Source organism: Globicephala melas, chromosome 3, assembly GCF_963455315.2.
Source record: "Globicephala melas chromosome 3, mGloMel1.2, whole genome shotgun sequence".
Classification (NCBI taxonomy): domain Eukaryota; kingdom Metazoa; phylum Chordata; class Mammalia; order Artiodactyla; family Delphinidae; genus Globicephala; species Globicephala melas.
Genome location: NC_083316.1, coordinates 52,168,071 through 52,192,121, shown reverse-complemented (window position 1 = coordinate 52,192,121; position 24,051 = coordinate 52,168,071). Strand labels below are relative to the sequence as shown.

Sequence of the window (24,051 nt, the reverse complement as noted above, 5' to 3'; positions counted from 1 at the left end):
AGATCTACTCCTTTCCCAAGGACAGCACTTCCCTGAAGCCTTCTCAGATACAGGTTGCTTCTTCTCCCACACCTCATTAAACTCTAGTTCAGGTGGTAGAGTTAGTGTTTACAAATGCTATGAGATCATTACTCCTCTCTCAATTATAAACACCTCTTCTTTTGAGGGAGATCAAACCCTGCCCCAACCATTCTAGCTCCTTTCCTAATATCCACTGACCTCCTGATAGTATCCAACTATTTCTGACTCTTTTATGCCAAATCTTTCCACAGTAATGGGTAATTCCACAGATATAAAATGTAGATGACATAGCCATACTTTTAGCCCAGTGATTTCTCAGTAGATGAAGAGTGGGTTGGAACGAGGAAAGAAGTCTACTTAGATAGACACAATAATCTGGGAGGGAGTTCCCTGGTGGCCTAGTGGTTAGGATGCCGGGCTTTCACTGCCATGGCCTGGGTTCAATCTCTAGTCGGGGAACTGAGATCCTGCAAGTCACGCGGCATAGCCAAAAAAAAAAAAAGAAAAAAAAAAGAACATCACTAAATATAACTACATAGGTAAATATAAAAGTTAAAAAAAACAAAAATTATCTGGGAAGGGGAATTCCCTGGCAGTCCAGTGGTTAGGGCTCCAGGTTCGATCCCTGGAACCTGGATCCAGGGATAGTTGGGGAACTATGATCCTGCATGCCATGCGGCACGGCCAAAATAAATAAATAAATTTTTAAAAAATTAAATAAATTAATTAATTAATTAATTAAAAAAAGAATGGTAAATTCTATGTTTTTAAAAAAAAAAAAAAAAAAAGAATGGGGCTTCCCTGGTGGCGCAGTGGTTGAGAGTCCGCCTGCTGATGCAGGGGACACGGGTTTGTGCCCCGGTCTGGGAAGAACCCACATGCTGCGGAGCGGCTGGGCCCGTGAGCCATGGCCGCAGAGCCTGCGTGTCCGGAGCCTGTGCTCCGCAACGGGAGAGGCCACAACAGTGAGAGGCCCGCGTACTGCAAAAAAAAAAGAACTGCTAAGAGTTTGGAAACTGCGACATTCTAAGAGTTTTACCGTGTAGATTATTAGCTCTCCCTCTCACAAACTTCATACCCAGGATCCCTTCAAGAACGTTAAGAATCCCTGCCAGAGCTTTTGATTCCATCAGCTTCCATTCCAGTTATCCATCACTCTTTAATATCCTTAATCTCATTCTCCATAGAGCCTCCTTCCAACAACCTATAAACATGCTCTTATCTTGTGCCTAGCTACCAATTTATGTTCCACTCCTGTTCTTTCTTATCCAATCTTCTTAAAAGACTAATCAACATTCATATGTCTCCATTCTCTCATTTATTTATTCCTTAAACTACTTCAATCTGGTATTTGACATATACTTCTAAAACTGCATTAGCTATAGTCAAGATAAGTTGGCAAGATAGGTATAACTTGCCAAAATATAATGGATATTTTTCAGACTTCATTTGAATGAACTTCTCATTGGCATTTATCCTGTTGCAACTCCTTCCTTTAGGCCAGTTGCTTCACCCTTAACGTAAAAACACCATCATATAGTTTTCCTTGTAAAGAGCAGCCATAGAGGTATGGCCACTCTTTCTAAGCCTATTAACCCGCCTGCCACTTAAATGTTAGTATTCCTCAGGATTAATCCATCCCTAACATATAAAAATATAATCTGACAATAACCCCTTATGACAAAATAATAAAAAGCTATGAAACCACTTTCAAGAAAAAGTGATTAAGATGATGGACTGAACACACATCTCATGCTACAAGTCTTTTAAATACATTTTACAAATGAAAGGAATATATCTATAATAGTACTGGGGAAAAATCATGCCTTCAGGAGCAATTTTGAGAACCCCTGGAGGTTAAAAATTTAAAAAGTGGAAAAACCAAGAGCACAGAAACCACAGCCTAAAACAAGGCGATGGGTGTGGGTGCGGGTGGGGATGGGGGTGGTCCAAGGCCACCTGAACTGTTCTATGCGTGCCTACCTGGATACACAAAAGGTACTTCAAACTCAATAAACCTAACCAGAACTTCACATCTTCCCATAAACAGATTTCTTTCTCTTGTGGTTCTCTATCTTGGTTATGGTAACAATATCCACCTAGTCACTCAAGCCACATCTCTGAGGCTCATCTTTGCTTTTACTTTCTTCTCACATACATGCATTCCTCACATGTTCCACTGATGTGACCTTTTAAGTTATGCCCTAAATAGACAGTATTTTCCTGGGCCCTGTTATCATTACTCTACTTCAGCCAACACTTTCTGTTGCTTTGAGTATGGCAATGCCCTCCAATAGGTCTTCTCTGGCCTTCCCGCTTGGCACCACCTCCTGCTAAATCCATCTTTCATGATGCAGCCTGCAAAGCCTTTCTAATGTATCAGTCTGATCATGCCACTTGCCTGCTCATATGTTACACAGCTTTCTTATCTCCTGTAGTAGGGTTGACATGTAATCCCAGGACCACTTCTCTTAAACTGATAACATATATGAATAATTGACCATGACAATAATGACCAAACATCCAGGTTGCCTGGGACATTCCCATTTTACACCTGCTATTCTGACACTTATCAAAGAGGCCCCTTTCACTAACAAGTATCCTAAAATAGACAATAAATTAGTCACCCTAATCACAACAATTTTCCACTGAGCCTGAATATGACCTTAGAATCCATTAAAAAAATCATAATTTATCAAAGTTGACATGCAAGATTAAAAAAATCTATTTGCCATCCTTGAAATATAATGTGAGTTCCTTTGTATGGCATATGTGATCCTCCATGACCTGATCTGTGTCCACCTCTGTGGCCTCACATCCCACTCTTCCATCTCACAAGTTATGCTCTAGTTATAAAACCACTTGTAGAGGTACTGAATATACTACACTGCTTCACTAATAAGTGCTTAGGCTCATGATATTCCTTCTAACCAGAACACTCTTCCCCTTTCTTTAATCCTATTACTCTTTTTTTTTTTGAAAGGAGCTGTAAGTTATTTTATTTTTTAAATAAATTTATTTATTTATTTTTGGCTGCGTTGGGTCTTCGTTGCTGCACGTGGGCTTTCTCTAGCTGTGATGAGCGGGGACTACTCTTCGTTGCGGTGTGCAGGCTTCTCATTGCGGTGGCTTCTCTTTGTTGCAGAGCACGGGCTCTAGGCACGTGGGCTCAGTAGTTGTGGCTCACGGGCTCTAGAGCGCATGGGCTTAGTTGCTCAGTAGTTGTGGTGCACGGGCTTAGTTGCTCCACAGCATGTGGGATCTTCCTGGATCAGGGCTCAAACCCGTGTCCCCCTGCATTGGCAGGCAGATTCTTAACCTCAGCGCCATGAGGGAAGTCCCAGCATGGCTCACTCTTAATTTCATTTGAGAATCTGCTTTACTGTTCCCTTCTTCAGACAGATACTTCCTAAATCACTCTATCTAAAATAGGATGTTTACTCCAACCCTGCTATCAGGGTTCCAATAGCAGGGTTGTTCCAATGCCTATCAAACTTTATTTTTCTCTGTAGTTCTGAAACATTATTATGTAGTTACTTATTTGTCTCTGTCTCCCATGAGAATGTAAACTCAATGAGAATGTAAGAAGATTCTATTTGCTTCATCAGTATAACTCCAGCTCCCAGAGCTGTAAGCTTTCAATAAATTTGTCAAAGGGAAGTCCAAGGAACAAGTCTAAATTCCTTAGAAATACTTCTTCAAGGTTTGTCAAAGTGCTTGATTAGAAGCATAACAATCAAATTTATACAGATATAAGCCACAGAGAGTCTCTATAAAAATGTTAAAAAGTTAGGGAGAATTCTGTCCTAATCTATCTTTTTACAGATACAGAAGTTAGATAAGCCCCAAAGGACTTACCGTTCATGAATCTACACATATTTCACAAAAAATTATCTGTATCTAAGTATTTTCCAGTATTTTCCTTATACATGTGTCTTTACATGTGTACCAGATTAGAACTGCTGTTAAATAATCCTAAGTAAATTAGAATGCATAATCATATAGAATAACTGGAATTCTATCAATTTACAAAATCAGAATGTCTACCTGATTATCTGAGAGCCACATAGCAGTCAATTGCTGTAGCTTTGTAAAGCTAAAGGGCAAATTTTTTAATCTGTGGGAAAAAATACAAACAAAAATTAAACTTTAAAAATGAGAAATGTTAAAATGAGAGCTAGATCTAATGGTCTTCTAAACAATGTTATATTATTGCATATGAAAATAGGAGAAAAACATTTAATTCAGAAGAAAACCCAGTATAGGTCTTTGAACAGGATATAAGACAAAATACTATTCAGTTTTATAAGAATTAATTTTAAAAATATAATTCTTCAATTGAATCAATTTTACTGGGGGAAGAAATGGATAATCTAATAACCTCAAAAAAAATTATCTGCCAAGAAAAACTAGCAACTATCCCTACCTTACTGCAAAGGCAAGGACAAATTAAACAATATCTCATAAAATTGCTTTGGATGTTTTACTTGCCTTTACAGAGAACAAACTGTTATAGGAACCACTCTGAGTAAGAGCTTGTTATAAATACTGCACTCTTTTTATTTCATTGTGACCCAGCACTTTCATACTCAAGAAGACTATTTTAACACTATAATGAGTAAAAACAAAGTAATAGCAATACTCAGTAGAATGCTAAATTGGAACAGCACCCTACTTAAACCTTCTGTCTTATGCCTATCTATTCTATGCCTAACTTTCAAGGAACCTAGGGCATCTAGGTCTCTAGAAACCTAGGGTGCTGGAACTTAGGGATCTAGTTTTAGGGGACAAAGTATGGGCTGAAACAAGGATTTAATTTTAAAAGGGATTTAATTTTAATGATTTAATTTTCAACCACACTGGATAGCTATAATTAATAATTTAAAAGGAGGGGCAGGGACAGTAGTTCTTCTTAAATAAAATGGAACAGTCTAAATACCCTAACTAGTCAGAAAACTGAGTTTACATTAAAGCTCTATCTTACAAGCTATGTGAATCACCTTAAATCTGAGTCTTAATTTTCTCCTCCATAAAATGGGAATACCCATTTATTATTTTATAGGGCTGTTCTGAATACTTTGTAAGATACTACAAAAGCAAAATGTAAAAATGCCGTTACAATGTTCTTTTATCACTATTAGTATCTTTACATCAGAAAAAATTATGGACAATCTGTTAACTTAAACACTGTTCCAGTTTGTGATCTATTTTGCTCTATACCTTGGCTGTGTTGTCCAAAATTATTTGAGTGGGTGTCTAATCACACCTTTGCCCAGATTAATACAAGGAGCAGATTAGATTAAAAGCTGCTTTGTTCAACAGCAGTATTAAGGTGAAGATCTGACTTTAGAAATAAAAATGGCTACTATAAGGAGATAATTAAGACTATATAGCTAAGGTCAACATAAAATGAACTGTGACAAATAACCACAGTACGATAATTAACATCAGGTAAAATTAAATCATTCTTTCAAATGAAAATTCTACACAAAAAACCAAAAATATATATGAAAAGAAAAACATGCATTAGATTTTCTAACACATATAATGAAATTTTAATTTCATCCAATAGATGTCTTCTACAAACCAAATGATGAATTACATTGTTACAAACCTATTGTCACTCAAATTAATGACTTTTAATTTTTGCATATCACCCATTTCCTCTGGAAGTGTCTCAAGTTTATTGGAATGGAGAAACAGCACAGTTATATTTTTCCAGCTTCCAATCTGAAAGAGAAACAGACTTGTGGATCAAAACTTCGCCTACTGCTTAACAGACATTAAGTAAAGTATCATTTTCAAAAGTTATAAAAAACACTCTTCTCATTTATAAAAGGAATTATATTTTTCCTTTTCAATTATTAACTTCCATGTATGAAGAAAAGTATTTAGGTATCTCTTGAAAATCAATATAGCTAATTATTATTCAGAAAATAAATAACTTAGTTACAAAATTATTTCTGAAAATAAAGAAAACCACACTGGATAGCTATAATTAATAATTAGAAATACAAAAATTCAAAATAAATTTTAAATACAGTACCTCTGGGGGTAACTGTTGTAAGTAATTATGATCTGCAGCAAACGTTCTTATATTAGTAAGCTGCCCAATAGATGAAGGCAAAGCTTCAAGTTCATTGAAGCTACAATCCAGTTCTTCTATTGACACTAACCTTTAATTAAAAGAGAAAGCACATATTTTAACAAAAGATTTCCTGTATATCATTCAAAACTTAAGAACATATGACTATTTGAACTTGACTTTAACAAACGTAGAGAAAATCTACTTCCACTACAGTTCACCTATAAAAAAATCAGCCTGTCTTCATTATAAATAAACCCAACCTGCCACCAACTGCTTATTTAAATGTTTTTGGAATCTCCTTTAGGTGTTAACAATTATCTGAAAACAATATATGGCATGCTGAACCGAAAGAAAAATCTTCTAGTTCTATTAATACACAAAAATCTTACCCTCCTATAGAGTTTGGCAGATACATTAACTGATTTTCATCTATTTTAAGAGTTGTTACATTCTTCAATGAACCTATTGAGGGAAGAAATAATATACAATTTTCCATCTTGAACTAGAATCAAGTCAACCAACAGTCAATGTGAGCACATATTACATTTGACATGAATCATAAAGAACTTTTAAAAACCAACATATCTAAAAAAGATACCACCCCAACCCCACCAATTCTCTATTCCCTCACCCTGTATTTACAATTCTCACATACATACTACCTCTTAACAGTAGTGTGTATTTATCGATTTAACCCTCACTAAAATGTAAGCTTCATAAAAGTATGTACTTTTTGTCTCCCTTTGCTAACTGTGGTAGCCATGCTCCTTAAAACAATGCCGTGATGGCACAGTGAAGATACACAATACAAACTTATGGTATCAATGGATTAAAGAAGTGGTACTATGACCATAGTTTTCTTAAGTGTATAACAAACTATTTTACATATTGTACATATACTAAATACTAAAACAATAAAAACGGAGTTTAATTTAAAATTAAAAGTGTTCAATAAATTATGGTAGAGCTTGCAAAATGAAACCTGAGCTAAAACAGTTATGTAATTCAATTGAAAAATATGTTAAAATAATTCTGATTTTTATATTTAAACAACATGAAGATGCCAAGATTTAAGTTTTTGGTTCTTTAAGATAATTCAATTTCCTTGATGCATCATCAGACACACAATTACACAAACACAGTTGACCCTTGAACAACACAGGTTTAAAGTGCACGGATCCACTTACATGCAGATTTTTTTCAATAGTAAATACTACAGTACTACATGACCCACAGTTGGTTGAACACATGGATGCAGAACCATGGATAGGGAGGAAATGAATGCAGATACAAAGGTGCAACTATACATTATATGAGATTTTCCCACTGCGCAGAGGGTTGGCCCCCTAACCATCGTTGTTCAAGGGTTAACTGCATAGATTTTCGTAGGATTTTGCTTATCTGGCTGTCTTCTTGTGAGTCTAAAATGTAGTTAAGATTGAAAAAAGTTACTAGATAATGGCCACGATCAAGAGTTAAACCAAATTTGGGTAAATTAAACTCTTTTAAAGAATTTAAACTTTATTGCAGTGATAAAAATGACATTTCCTTAAAGTAAAGAAAAACAGTAATGTCAACGAAAGAGTAAACTGTATAACTGATCGCATCAGAAAAAAATTCAAATAAGATCTATGACTTCAGAGAACAGTAAAACTATCTCATAACAAATAAAATTTGATATATGGAAGGTCTGAATCAAACAATGGCATTAAGTTTCTCATATTTTATATTAGCAAACATTAATTACATGATTTAGAGAGCAATACAAACCAACAGTCTCAGGCAGTTGTTGAAGTGAATTGCTTGATAATAGGAGGTCTTGAAGGTTTTCACATGCTGAAATTCCTTCTTCAACCATTTCAATATTATTTTTAGAAACATCCAAATATGTGAGCTGTTTCAAGCTACCGATAAACTGTAAGTAAAAAAAAAAGGAAATCTAATGACTCCATCAACAGTAAGTGGTGAAAAGTTTAGATAATAAATCTAATGCCAAGTTATAATTTAAAATTAAGTATTTATATGAAAGGATTCATAATTTTTTTTAATGCTATTAGTAAAGTATTCAGTAATAAAGCTAAGAGCTCCTACTAATGTTAGCCCAGCAGAGTGACAACAGACATATACTTTTCTTTGGGAACTTAGCTGCCCATCATTTGAAAGGGGAAGAGCAAATATGGGGATTCGTATGGCTTTAGTTCTGAGAATGAACACAATGTCAGCTGCTAAGAAACTACATGGAAAATAGCTTACTTCAACAATTCCCTGGGCAAAATGAAATAAGATATAAAGTCAACTGCAACCGCTAGGAAGGACACACTCCATGGCATTAAAAGAGAGTGACAGTTGACCCTTAACAACACAGGTTTGAACTTCACAAATCTATTTACACGTGGATGTTTTCCAACAGTAAATACTACAATACCATACTATTTGTGGTTGGTTCAATCTGTGGATGTAGAACCGCAGATCCAGAAGAGGAACCCCATAACAATGAAGGAATCTTGGATAGGGAGGGCTGACTATAAGTTATACACAGATTTTTTTTTTTTTTTTTTTTTTTTTTTTTTTGCGGTACGCGGGCCTCTCACTGCCGTGGCCTCTCCCATTGCGGAACACAGGCTCCGGACACGCAGGCTCAGTGGCCATGGCGCACGGGCCCAGCCGCTCCGCGGCATGTGGGATCTTCCCAGACCGGGGCACGAACCCGTGTCCCCTGCATCGGCAGGCGGACCCTCAACCACTGCGCCACCAGGGAAGCCCTATACACAGATTTTTGACTGCACAGAGGGTCAGTGCCCCCAACCCCTGAGTTGTTCATGGGTCAACTGTGTTTTACAAAAATTATTACAGAAATTTTAAAATTTTAATCAAGAATGTGTTTGACAAACCCAATCAAAAAAAGGGCGGAAGATCTAAATGGACATTTCTCCAAAAAAGACATACAAATGACCAAAAAGCACATGAAAAGATGCTCAACATCACTAATTATTAGAGAAATGCAAATCAAAACTACAATTTTGATTGTACAAAGCCATTTCTACAAAACCGGTTTTGATTCTACAAAACCGGTCAGAATGGCCATCATCAAAAAATCTATAAACAATATATGCTGGAGAGGGTGTGGAGAAAAGGGAACCCTCCTACACTGTTGGTGGGAATGTAAATTGGTACAACCATTATGGAGAACAGTATGGAGGTTGCTTAAAAAACTAAATATAGAACTACCATATTTAGCTCTATAAATATGGTATAGATCCAGCAATCCCACTCCTGGGCATATATCCAGAGAAAACCATAATTCAAAAAGATACATGGGGATTTCCCTGGTGGCGCAGTGGTTAAGAACCCGCCTGCCAATGCACGGGACATGGGTTTGAGCCCTGGTCCGGGAAGATCCCACATGCCGCACAGTAACTAAGCCCATGCGCCGCAACTACTGAGCCTGTGCTCTAGAGCCCACGTGCCACAAGTACTGGAGCCCGCGTGCCTAGAGCCTGTGCTCTGCAACAAGAGAAGTCACTGCAATGAGAAGCCCACACACCACAACAAAGAGTCGCCTCCACTTGCCACAGCTAGAGAAAGCATGCGTGCAGCAGCAAAGACCCAACGCAGCCAAATAAATAAATTTATAAAAAAAAAGATACGTGTACCCCAATGTTCACTGCAGCACTATTTACAATAGCCAAGACATGGAAGCAACCTAAATGTCCATCAACAGAGGAATGGATAAAGAAAATGTGGTACATATATACAATGGAATATTACTCAGCCATAAAAAAGAATGAAACAATGGCATTTGCAGCAACATGGATGGACCTAGAGATTGTCACACTCAGTGAACTAAGTCAGACAGAGAAAGACAAATATCATATAAGGACCTACTGATTAGCACCGGGAACTCTATTCAATGCTTTGTAATGACCTACATGGGAAAAGAATCTAAAAAAGAGTGGATATACATATAGGTCTAACTGACTCACTTTACTATACACCTGAAACTAATACAACATTGTAAAAAAAAAAAAAAAGGAACGTGTTGACAATTTTAAAAAATGTAATTTGTTTCTATCTAACAGTATTGAGAATTAAGTAATCATTTTTAAACTAATTAAAACTTATTTGAAAATGTATAATTCATAAAAATGCAAAGGATAGACAGCAATAAGGAAAGTCTTTAAAATTTGATATACGTACCCCTGGAATAAAAGTCAGTCTATTACCATCCATCCAAAATTCTTTCAATCCACTTAGCTGCTCAAGTACTTCAGGCTATTTAGATTGGGGGGAGGGGGAAATATATTAATTTACTTGAATATATTTATTTGGCAAAAGAAGCTCCCCTGGGAATTTCTAATGATAAGTTTCACTTTAAAAAATGAGGGGGAAAAAAAGCAGAGCCAAGACTCAAGTCTTTCCACTACATTATAGCTATTACACAAATATTACTCAATAGATATTCCATAACAGATTACAGAAAACTCCTTTAAGCTTTTGATTACATAACAGGCTCAAGTATTTATACAATTAATAAATAAAACAAGACCCATTACTTTCAAGAATACAATAAAAAGATACTCTTAATCATTATCTGTAAAAAGATGTAGACTTTTAGGGACTCTTAAAAAAAAAAAAAGATATTCTCTGATGACCTAGAGGGAGGAAAAAATAAGGCAATATATATCCTAAAAGTCCAATAATAAGCGAAAGGTAAGTAAACCAAGGCATAATCATATGATAAGTGTATTGTGTTATTTTCAGCTTCCTGCAATTACATGGTAGAATACTGTTCATAACATGACGTTGAGGACCAAAAAATTAAAAAGATGTAGTAGACTCTGGCATTCAGGCAAAATTTGCTCTTAGGTATTCACCCTTGGAGGCTCTTCTGAATGCATCATTTGAAGATATTTCTGTCATCCCACAAACCTGTGTCCAATCATTGACAGTATGATGGCATGGAGTGTCATCATATCTAATCACCATAATAACATGAGTAATACATAAAAGGCATGTCATTCAGATTTACTGTTAACATTAAGTATAGGTAAGAATTCTAGGTTTAAATTGTATTAAAAGAAATCTCTTTCTGTGCTTTACCTGTTACAATTCTAACAGTAATTTTTTTTTAAATGTGTAATGTTGGAAGATGGAAATGGTACAAAAATTAATGATTCTGTATGATGCTCTGATTCATAAAATAAACAATAATTTAGAATTTTCAAATAGTTAATATGGAAATAGATTAACACATATAAGACAAATATTGAGAAAATGTACAACAGTTAGATAATTTAGGAAGCAAAGAATATTCATTTTTTCACAAGGAGTAAAAACTTCTACAACACAGAGTAAAAGTCATCATATACCAGCTTCAATTAAAATATAATAAAGAATATAAAATAGCATATTTTAGAAAAAAACATGTGATACCCAAAACCACCATGCTCCTCCAGTGACTTCAGCTGAAAAGCTGTCTATTTAGTGAGCAAATGTACAATACAGTATCCAAAGGGCAATCATGCAGCTGGTGGTGCTGAGAAATTCTTGTTCTTAAGACTATCATTTGTAACTTAACAGCAATTTAAAAAAACAAGCTTGTAAACATAACGTAAAAATTTTAATGATGATGATATTGTTAATGAATTCCTCTTCAAAAGAATATCTAGCTTATTTTTCTGAGTTCTCTTGGAGCAATGACTGAAGACAAAAAACTGCTTACATACTTCTTTCCTTTTTGATTTAGCATCATACTCCTTTGCATACAAAGCAAAAACACGATCCTGAGGTCTCATTATCAACTCAAAAATAATAGTTGTTTCACTCAATGTTTTCCTTTTAGCTATTAAGTAAAATTATAGAGAAGTACTTTATCACTGAGTAAATTCCTAAGCAATACTCCCATGGAGTTATTTTTGACTCACAAGTACTTTTCCTGATGCATTCTAGTCTGATGAAACTTTTTCCCTTATAATCTTTCAAAGTTTCTACTTCCTGTGCCTAAAAACTTTTCAATACCTTTTCTATGGGTTTCTCATTAATTTTACATTTTTACCCTCACTCCTTTCAGATGTTATCTGTTTAATTTTCCCTGTTAAAAATTTTCATATCTTGTCTCCCTAAAATATGTGTGTATCTTTACCCAATTTTATACTTTACAAATGCAGAGAAATAAACACATTAATTTTCATATTTTGCTCTTGATCAAATGAAGACTTATGGATAGTGAGGTTGGTGAGAACTTACCACTTCTGTGAATTCATTACTTCCCAAATCCAGTCTTTCCAGCTGGGTCAGTCTATTCATGGTTCTATGCACAATGGATTAATAAAGAATTAAGTACACAAAAATATCAATTACATGGAATCTTTTAAAATTTATAGTGTAAAATATTCTTATGTATTATCTAATAACATACAAGCTTTCAAATGTTGATAAAATAAAAATTTTCTAAGAAAAAAAGTCATATTTAATTTCTAAATAAAATGAAATAAGTTATCAATTATTCTCTAATTTTGCCTTCTCATCAGGTTATTTCTATTCTTAAGAAGTAATTGCAGTAAATTTAAACCCCCAGTCCAGAATACGAGTAACTGATTTTCCATTTCTTCCACAAAATAAATTTTCAGATAGTATAAATTAACTAATGATTAGATTGTTTGGCAGCTTCATATGAATTACCATTTTTCAAGACTGGTGATATATTTGTAAAACTTTAAGATAATTAACTGAAAATTAACATTCAAAATTCCAAGAACAGTAAATATTACATTGTTCCCCATATTTTCAAATTAAATTCAATACAAATCAAAATAAAGTTTTACATGAATCACAAATATAATTTGTAGACTGCATTTATTTTAAATTAAACTACAATATACCATTTTTAACTTCCAACTTAATACCAACATATCTCTGCAACTACAGAAACTTGAAGAATGTACAAACTGATTTCATGATGAAATAAACTAAGTTGTATTTTTATAGCTCCTTCAATGAAGGCACTTTTTAAACTAAACTAATTTCTAATTAATTCAAACACATATTATTTTTAGAAAAACCTATTATTTAATAGGTTGAGGTGCTACCAGCTACCCAGATAAGGAACTACATTAATTTTTTTTTTCTCATTTTTAATTTTTAAATTTTTTTTGGCAGTGCCGCATGGCTTGCAGGAGTTCCCCAACCAGGGATTGAACCTGGGCCACAGCAGTGAAAGCACTGAATCCTAACCACTAGACCACCAGGGAACTCCATAGGAACACATTAAATTTTTTTTAGGATATGGCAAAAGTATGGCAAAATACAATCATCATATTATCAATATATCAGTATGTTAATTAGGAAATTAACACCATTAAAAACCAACAGACTCCTTAAATTATGACACAAGAACACAGATTATTTTTATCTTCTCTTGAAATTCAACAAATTAGTAATAATAAGTAAAATAAAACTTGATTAAATTTATCTGGCTTTTTAGTGGAAAAAAATAAGAATACATATCATAATTGTAATGTAATTATGTTACTGACCTACCATTAGAGAAAGCTAATTTTCCCTAACCCTTCCATTTAAAATATGCCATTCTATCAACACTAATTTAATTCATCTCCCAACACCAATTTTTCTCAAAGCTGCTTTATTTAACTCTGATTTACTGAGTGCCTATTCTCAGGTTCTACGAGGTACTATAATTCTACCTCCCTTACTCACATCTGTCTTTGTCCTGAAAACCTGTAAATTAGTTCCAATTTGCTTTGTAACAAAGCAAAAAGGTGTTTCCAGGATCTTTCTCAAGAAAGATTAGATACTAACTTCTATGTCCATAATACTATACCAGGTCGACGTTTGAGAAAGGTAAAGAGGGCTGTGAGGAGGGGGTAAGATTGAAAGACGAAAACATGGTCTTATTTTTCTTAATTCAGTATTCTTATAATGACAAGATAACAGAAAATTCACATGCAGCAATTAAACACTTTATATCAACAAGGGTAACTTATTTTTTAAAAAGGGTACAAAAAGAAAAGCAGTGCAAGGCTTCCCTGGTGGCACAGTGGTTGAGAGTCCGCCTGCTGATGCAGGGGACACGGGTTCGTACCCCGGTCCGGGAAGATCCCACATGCCGCGGAGCGGCTAGGCCCGTGAGCCATGGCCGCTGAGTCTGCGCGTCCGGAGCCTGTGCTCCGCAACGGGAGAGGCCACAACACTGAGAGGCCTGTGTACCGCAAAAAAAAAAAAAAAAAAAAAAAAAAGAAAAGAAAAGCAGTGCACTAGAAAATTCAATTACAAACAATATCGTTAGAAATTTAAGTTTTAAAACTGATTTAGGAAAATGTGAATGACACAGATATGTAATAAAAAAGAGGAAATACATTGTTAAATTCTAAAAGCATCTCCATCACAACTTGCTGTAGCTAACACTGGCAACTCTGGTCCTACTCATACACCTGAAAAATCTAAGACACAAAATTTCACCTTTTCATTTCATTTTTACATCTATTCATTTAAGATCCAGCTTCCTACTTCACGGAGAAAGTAAAAACAATATCCCTCAAATTTCATCCTGTTTGTCTCTAAAATTCCTTTGTATTTAACTCATTTTTACCTTCTCTTCTGTCTCAGAGGAAAAATATACATTCTTTGTGTTCTTTGTACTGTGCTCTCCAGTATTAAGACGGTATTAAATTTCATTTAACTGCGTATTTAAAACAGCTTTCCCACTGTTCTAATCTTGGATCATAAAAAGGTCCACTCATATAACCTGAATGCACATGACTTTCCTAACACGTAAAACTGTAGCCTCTTTACAGTTTGTGAGGCCTCAAATATTTTAATCATGTCTTAAAAAGAAAGCAGTAAAGAATTATATTTGCAAATACACTGAGAGAGCCCAATCTGAAGTTAAATAAAGACTTAAAATAGAAAGAGTTAAAATAAGTGAATTACCTATGATATCAGAGACACCATATTAATTGTAGGCTTAGATGTTTCAGTAAACAATTTACACCTTGTTTATTCAAATCTCTTAGCAGTCAAGTTCTGAGCTAAGGAGTCATCAATGCCAATACCAAATCTGTAAAAATTTAAACCTTTTTGAATTTCAATATGGATAATTCCCACTTTATACTCACAACCATTACCATAAATTCTAAGCAATCCAGTCTTTTGGGAATCAAAACCAGATATGCTCCTTGCCCTCAAAGCCTTACATTCATGGGGGGTGGGGGTGGGGGTGGGGAGGAGGAAGGACCAAGTACATGTGCCAGTGGGAATATGCTGGCCAGGTAAGATAAGAGTAAAATGTATTTTAAAAATTAGGCTAATGTAGTAAATGTCATAACAGATATAAGTAAGATGCTACAGAAGTTGAGTAAACAGAACAACTAACTCCTGGAGAACTGAAGATGCTTCTATCAAGAGGTGACAACTCTTGACAAATAAACTACAACAGGAGTCTGAGAAGTTTTCTGTAAGGGTCAGATATTTTAGGCTTTGCATAAAGTCTCTGTCACAACTACTTGACTCTACCACTGTAGAGCAAAAGCAGCCACAGACAATATGTAAATGAATGAATGTGGTTCTGGTGAAACTATTTACAAAAAGTAGTCTCTGGGACAGATTTAACCAGTCTGTAGTTTGCCATTACTTAAACTGTAAAAATGGACCAGTGAATCAGGGTGTTTTAAGACGTTTCTTCAATAAATGGACATAGACCAGTGCATTTTGAGTTTGTATATCTGTTTTAGTTTTATCTTATTTGCTCTTGGACTGCCATCTCCTCTTGATGTTAGCTTACCAGTAGGGGGCCCTCCATCCCATTTCCAATTTACAACAGACCAAAACCAAACAAGTTCTGAAAACTTAAAAAGAGTTACCAGACTTTACATGAAGACCTTATGAGTCTCTCTAATGAGTACTATGTAAGAGCTCTAGTATAGAAACGGGGATCTTAATTTGGGACTCAGGTGGGCTTTACATACTTATTATTCTGACTTTTGTCACACAAGACTGAGTTCCAGAGAGCTATGAAATCACTACTAAATACCAACAGATATACAGATTTTTATATTGAACACCACTAATTAATATACAAAGACCACAAATGTCAGTCTTTTAAAATAATTTGCACTCACATGCTAGATATTAAAAAGTTAATATTTCTCTAAGGATTTAAGAATTTAAAATTCTAAACTAAATTTCACAAAGGATAGCACGTTTACTTACTTTGGCAACATTTTCAACTGGTTTTCTCTAAGTTCTAATATCTGAAGTTTAGTTAATCTGCAAAACAAATAAAATAAATCAAGCATGTATAACAAAGATAAAGAATTTAACAAATTAATGCAATCCTCTAAAATTTTAAAGCAACCAATATTTATTGTGTAATTACAACGTGCAGAATATTGCATTAAAAATTACACAGAAATATAAAGGAAGAAAAGACTATTTTTGCTCCTCAGAATTAATGGTGGGGGGGATAAACACTTCTTGACATATCCAAAGCACAAAATAACTGCCCCAATATCCATCCTAATGAATTTCATGCATTTTTCTGAAAAAACCTCCCCAGATTATTAGTCATTAGTAGATTAGAGAACAATAATTTAACTCTAGGGTTGAGCTCTGAGAGAGAAAAATAAAGAAACACAAGGGGACATGGAAAAGGAGAAAATCCTCTGGCACTTCAGTGACGCACATTCCAATAAAATTAGAGGATAAATGAGCAGATGAACTGGTCCAGAGGTGCTCACTAATGCTACAACAGCAATCATATTACAACATACAACGTATGAAGTCAGCAGGCTGTATACTTTAAACTTACACAGTGTTACATGTCAAATACATTTCAATTTTAAAAAGTGATCCAGATACAGAAATCTGACAAGTACACGACATGCATATATGTATACACATACATACACATTTGTGTATATACATATATGTGTGTACATACATACATACATATGTGTATGTATGTAAATATATAAAGCACTATAATGTGGTTCCCATAGGACAGAATTCTTTTTTCTTTTTTGAAATACAATTGACAAACAACATTGTTAGTTTCAGGTGTACAACATAATGATTCGATATTTGTATGTACAGTTGACCCTTGAACAACATAGGCATCAGAAGTCCAATGGGACAGAGTAACCGCTTGAGCTAAAGCCAGCCCATAGCTGACCCTTGAAGAACATGGGTTTGAACTGTGCGAATCCACTTATACACAGATTTTTTTCAACAGTAAATACTATGGTACCACACGATCTGTGGTTGGTTCAATCTGTGGATTTGGAACCTTGGATACTAAGGAACTACAGATATGGAGGGCCAACTATAAGTTATATGTGGATTTTTGACTGTGTGGAAGATCAGCACCCCTAATCCATGCATTGTTCCAGGGTCAACTGTATTGTGAAATGGTCACCACAAAAAGTCTAGTTAACATCTGTCACTATACACAGTTACAAAATTTTTTTTTTCTTGAGATGAGAACTTTTAAGATCTATTCTCTTAGAAACTTTCAAATACCACACAATACAATATGGTTAACTACAGTCACCATGCTATACATTACATCCCCATGATTTATTTATTTTATAACTGGAAGTTTGTACCTTTTGACCACCTTCACCCATTTTGCCCACCCCCGCCCCCTCACCTCTGGCAACCACCAATCTTTTCTCTGGTATCTATGAGCTTGGGGTTTTGGTGGTTTTTTTTAAGATTTCACATACAAGTGAGATCATATGGTATTTGTCTTCAAGACAAAAAGATGACTACCATATTAACATGTATTTGGATAGCATTTTCTCTAGCAATTAATCTAAACACAATAATAATTTGATACCTATTGTTCACTTACTGATTCATTTTTCCACTAGAAAAATTACTCAGGGACTACAGTATGACAAGAATCGGTCTAAGTTCAAGCAGGGAGCAATGGGGTGGACCCCAGAAACACATTTTTCTTTTCTCCAGAACTTTGATTCCAGTGAAGACAGATAAACCAATAATTAGATCATTTTAAAAAATGTGTAAGTGCTAAGTGCATTCTATCTCAAATATGCAAAAATTATCCCGATTTAAATAAACTCCCTATTTTTACATACTTTAAAACCAAGTGTTAAATTACATTTTTCTTTTAAATTTTCACTGCTTATTTCTACTTGGGAAAATAAATTCCAAGACAAAATAACAAGTTCTAAAGAAACTATAAAAACTACAATGCTTGGAAATAATTACAAAAGAAGAGCCTATGAAACTGTAATTAATAGTATTACTAAAGCAACCTGTAGTTTTGTAAACTTTACAAGAGCTAACAAGAGAAGGTTTTAGAAGAAACTGTAACTTACCTGCCAAAATTAGCTGGCAAGAACTCAAGGAAAGCGTCATTCAGATATAACTGGGTTAGGTTTAACAGCTGAGAAAATCCATCAGGAAGCCTATGTAAAATAAACCAGAATTTAAATTTAATTCATATACAGAATTTTAGTTTCTTATTAAAATCTGTCTAAAAAACTGTCTAACCAACACATGTTCTTAACAGATAACAGTCACCTCTTCACTTTTATGAGTGATCCTCAAATTGAGATTTGCTTTTTATAATAACTTACCTGTTTCAATGTTTACACCTTCATCATTTTTTAAAAGGAAGTGAGGCAATATTTGTCTCAATAAGATAAAATCTGCACATAACAGTCAACTATGAATGAGCCACAACACACAGAAATGTATTCAGGCCATGACTATGATATATCAGCAGACACTCTTGAAATTCACCTTATCTAACACCAATCCAAAGGACTAGACAAAGAATTCTAAACTTTGACAGTATTGACTTTTGGGGCTGGATAATTCTGTGTTGTCAGGAGGCTGTCTTCTGCATTGTAGAATGTTTAACAGCAACCCTAGCCTCTGACCCACTAGAAGCCAGCAGCACTGTCCACCACCACAAGTTGTGAAAACCAAAAAATGTCTCTAGAATTTACCAAATAGCCATAAGAGCAAAACAGTCCCTATTTGAGAAACACTGGTTTAGATTATTTTCAATTTCAATATTTGGTCCCTAAAAAATCAAAGAAAGATTGTATAATTTTATAATGACCAAATGGAAAGAAATAACATTAAAAGCTGAATGACATTTAAGATCATATAAGAGCCTGTAAGTAGCTTTACTTTTATTTCCTCTGGCTTACAAAAGAAATTACAAATCTAGAACTTGGTGCTACAGCAAAATTTTCAGATGAAGGTAAAACATCATCTTTACATGTTTGTCCTTTACATGTTTGCCTATGTTTGGAAAAACTCGTTAAATACAATACTGTAATATGTGAAAGCTGGTTTCAACTTTCAACTTAGCTATACTAAGCTATGCTTCACACTATTCACCTTTTGCTTCATCATTCCATTTTTGCAAAATTTAACAGCTTTGGTGCTAAGAAAGCATTCTGCTTAAAGCCATTACCATCATAAAAGAATATATGTGACCTCTGGTATATAGTAAAACCAATCACATGGCTTTTCCCTTTTTTTGTTGTTTTTACCTTTTTGACCCTTCGGTTTCTTTCTTTTCAAAAGTTTGAGTGTGCCACATACATTGGATTTGCAGGTGAAGACATTTTTATATTGTTCAAGTAACATTGAGCTAGGAGACCTGGATTCTAGTCTCATTTCTGACATTCACTATCTGTGAGACTTGGGGAAAAGCACTTGCCTTATCTGTATGGACGTCAAATTTACCTCTGTAATATATGGAGTTAGAAAGAGTAATTAAAAGGCTCCTTTTTAATCTAACTAAAATTTTGTGCAGATTTCAGATTGGTATTAACTGTTCATTAAAATGTAGAAAGTAATATTCTACTATATCATACTTGCTTTATTCACAAAGGTAACTTTTAAGTCAACAGAGAAGAACTCACTTGGAAATAGGATTTACACTGGCCTCCACAATTGTCAAAACTTTACAATTTTTTATATTTTCTGGAAACTCCTGTATTCCTAGAAAATGAACAAATAATCAATGATCAAGTGAAAAGAATCTATTACAAAGGAAAAAATCATAATAATATTAATAATTAATGTACACTTTTCAGATTCAAAATTTACCAACTGAGCCGATTCTTGATAAATTGACAACACCAACGTCAAACGAACAGAACCATCTGCACAACAATTTCTCTTCGCTCTTTTGCCTCTTTATGACTACTGCTAATTATCTTGTTTAGTTCTGCCTTCCTTTCCTTCTCCCAGCTCTTCTGAAAATCAGTGCCTTCTCTATGTGGTATTAAGGACACAAAATTCAAAACAATTAAGCATTCTTTGTTTTTTCACATAAAAAGATGCATTAATTTTTTAAAATTTTTTATTGGAGTATAGTTGATTTACATGTTGTGTCAGTTTCTGCTGTACAGTAAAATAAGTCAGTTATACATATACATATATCTACTCTTTTTTAGATTCTTTTCCCATATAGGTCATTACAGAGTATTAAGAAGAGTTCCCTGTGCTATACAGTAGGTTCTTATTGGTTATCTATTTTTTATATAGTAGTGTGTATAAAAGAGGCATTACTTCTTAATTGCTGGGCTCCAGATTGAGCTGGTCCCTAATACATACAGGACAACAAAGCTGAAAGCAAAGCTGAAGATAGAAGAGGTAGAAAATATGTATCAGATATGCCAGTGGATATGCCTGACGCAGTTGTATACCAATACTTCTGTAAAATACAACACAAATGTGACAAGTCAAATTATGGTAGAAGTTTCTTAGCACTTAATCTTATCTCTTCAACTTATCTTAGCAAAAATATAGCAACAATAATTTGTGAACTAGCAATAATCCATAGAGAAACTTTAAGTAGTACTGTTCTAATCTAGACTAGGAGTGCGAATTAGTAACTTTTAAAAATATTCAAAAAATTCTGTGTTATAAGACTCATTCCTCCACTAACATAACATGTATATCAAAGGGGCTGACACTAAAGGATCATTTAAGGCTCTTTCAACTTCATTGATGTATGATTCTAAGCAAGTTTACTACAGTGCCCAAGTACAGAATTTCAGATCATGAAAAATGAATGATACAAAATCATCAACTGGCAAATATTACAGTAATAACTGATCAGTCAAAACTCATCAATGGATGCTAAAATTAGTGGGTTAAAGAATGAAGAAAAACAGTATACATTTATATAGTCTCAAAGTTTCTCTCCCCAAAATACTTATTAATTTTAAGAGGGGGAAAAGGTGAAGAAATCTCATACGCACCACTTAAACTGTTTCAAAGTTAGCATCAGCAGTTAACAGCATCATCACGGGGCAACTAATCTTAAGACACACACTGACAAGGGGTGCAGCATCTACTGTCGTGTTCCTGCCCCAAACACCCAACCTGAATTGAATCATAAGCAAACATCAAACAAATCCAAATTAAGGGAAATCCTATACACCTGGCCAGTAATCTTCAAAACTCTCCGCATCTAAAAAGATAAAGACAAAGAAAAACTGAACAACTACCCAGGTAAGAGGAGATCAAAGAGAACTGACCGTGGTAAATATTCACACACACACACACACACACGCGCGCGAAAAATCTGAGTAAGACTGGGGGGCTGTATTAATGTCAATATTATTACTGTTCTATAATAACTGCAAACATTACCATTGGGGGAAACTAGGTGACAAATACAAGAGTACCACTCTGTAATGTTTCTTAAAACTGCATGTGAATCTACAATTATCTCAATAAAAATTTCAATTTAAAAAATCTGGGCTTAATGATCCTTAAGGAAAGGTTTTATCATTGTTGTTTTATTAAAATTCAATTTCCCTAACAGTTTCAAGATGATTCTTTTTTTTTTTTTCAATTTTAGTTTAAGGAACTTTTGCTGGAACTTACAGAGTTCATGTAAAGCTTCAAATCAGAAAATGTTAACATTGATGGATATCTAATGATATTAAGGAATTACTGTCAGCTGGTTCTCTTTTTTAAGTGAGATAATAGAGAGTTTCATCTTAACATATTTATACATGAAAGAGGTTGTCTTATTTGCCTTAAAACAATCAGAGGTGGCAAAATAGGAGGTATAAATGAAACTATAACATACTGATAAATTTTGAAGCTGGTTGGTAGGCACATCAGGTTTATTGTATTATTCTCTCTACTTAGATAACAAGATTAACAAAAAAAGGACTTTAAAACAGCTATTGTACTTAAAGGAAAAAAATGAACAAAATGGAGAGGAAAAGATTAAATGTAAGAAATAGAAACTTTACAAATGATAAATACAATATGTGAATGAAAAATCCAAAGGACAGGATTAAAAGATTAGTCACTGTAGGAGAACATGTCAGAGAGACAGGAAGACATGGCAACAGAAAACAGCCATTCTGAAACATAGAGGGGAAAAAAATATATGAAAACCCAGGGATACATGGGACAATGTAAAGCAGATTAACATATATTTACCTATCTTTAGAAGTTTGCTTATCAGGCACCACTAAGAGTACATGCTCTGTGAGGGGAGAATCTTTGCCTCTCTTGTTCACTACTGGAATAGGACATGGCACATAGTTATCAGTATCACTAGATAACGTCCAAATTCTTTTCCAGGGTGGTAATATCAATTTTCATACTACAGTACCTATTTATATTCTTGTTGACATTTGATAATGTCTTTACTTTTTGCTAGTATAAGGGGTTGAACCTCACCAGAAATAATAGAAATATTAATTAAAACTAGATATTTTCCTGATATTTCCTAGAGATGCTGAACACATTTTCACATGTTTAATGATCTATTTAAATTGAAGTACAGCTGATTCACAACATTATGCAAGTTTTAGGTGTACAGTATAGTGATTCCGTATTTTTTTACAGATTATACTCCATTAAAAGTTACTACAAGGCAATGGTTATAATTCCCTGTGCTGTACAATGTATCTTTTTTTTTTTTTTTTTTTGCAGTACGCGGGCCTCTCACCACTGTGGCCTCTCCCGCTGCGGAGCACAGGCTCTGAACACGCAGGCTCAGCGGCCATGGCTCACGGGCCCAGCCGCTCCGCGGCATGTGAGATCTTCCCGGACCGGGGCACGAACCCGTGTCCCCTGCCTCGGCAGGCGGACTCTCAACCACTGCGCCACCAGGGAAGCCCTATAATATATCTTTGATGCTTATCTATTTTATACATAGTAGATCATATTTCCTAATCTCATGCCCCTATCTAGTCCCTCTCCCCTTCCTGGAGGAATCAAGCTCCCTGACTTCACACCATACTACAAAGCTACAGTAATCAAAACAGTATGGTACTGGCACAAAAACAGAAATATAGATCAAAGGAACAGGGGAGAAAGCCCAGAAATAAACCCACACACCTGTGATCAATCAATCTACAACAAAAGAGGCAAGAATATACAATGGAGAAAAGACAGTCTCTTCAATAAGTGGTGCTGGGAAAACTAGACAGCTACATGTAAAAGAATAAAATTAGAACATTCTCTAACACCATACACAAAAACAAAATCCAAATGAATTAAAGACCTAAATGTAAGACCAGATGGTATAACAATCCTAGAGGAAGACTTAGGCAGAAGACTCTTTGACATAAATCACAGTAATATCTTTTTGAAACCATCTCCTAGAGTAATGGAACTAAAACCAAAAATGAACAAATGGGACCTAATTAAACTTAGAAAGCTTTTGCACAGCAAAGGAAACCATAAACAAAACAAAAAAGACAACCCACAGAATGGGAGAAAATATTTGCAAACAATACGACCGACATGAGATTAATCTCCAAAATATATAAACAGCTCATACAGCTCAATATTAAAAAAACAACAAACAATCCAATCAAAAAATGGGCAGAAGATTTAAACAGACATTTCTCCAAAGAAGACATACAGATGGCCAAAAGGCACATGGAAAGACTCAACAT

General features: G+C 34.6%; 1 protein-coding gene across 15 annotated transcripts in view; it reads right to left on the bottom strand.

The window, feature by feature from the left end:
• ERBIN (erbb2 interacting protein) overlaps nucleotides 1-24,051 on the bottom strand; it is a 107,785-nt gene that overhangs the window by 29,545 nt on the left and 54,189 nt on the right. For 13 of the 15 annotated variants that reach the window (XM_030844503.3, XM_060295826.2, XM_030844477.3 and 10 more), the window contains exons 5-14: nucleotides 20,035-20,113; nucleotides 18,469-18,558; nucleotides 16,337-16,393; nucleotides 12,356-12,419; nucleotides 10,307-10,381; nucleotides 7,880-8,024; nucleotides 6,499-6,571; nucleotides 6,068-6,197; nucleotides 5,636-5,751; nucleotides 4,069-4,138 (exon numbers count right to left, since the gene is read on the bottom strand). In XM_030844503.3, coding sequence (XP_030700363.1) covers nucleotides 4,069-4,138; nucleotides 5,636-5,751; nucleotides 6,068-6,197; nucleotides 6,499-6,571; nucleotides 7,880-8,024; nucleotides 10,307-10,381; nucleotides 12,356-12,419; nucleotides 16,337-16,393; nucleotides 18,469-18,558; nucleotides 20,035-20,113 — 899 coding nt within the window. Of the gene's footprint in view, nucleotides 1-4,068; nucleotides 4,139-5,635; nucleotides 5,752-6,067; nucleotides 6,198-6,498; nucleotides 6,572-7,879; nucleotides 8,025-10,306; nucleotides 10,382-12,355; nucleotides 12,420-16,336; nucleotides 16,394-18,468; nucleotides 18,559-20,034; nucleotides 20,114-20,221; nucleotides 20,390-24,051 lie in introns of all 15 variants that reach the window. The other 2 variants (XM_060295829.2, XM_060295827.1) reach the window with 2 other exon arrangements.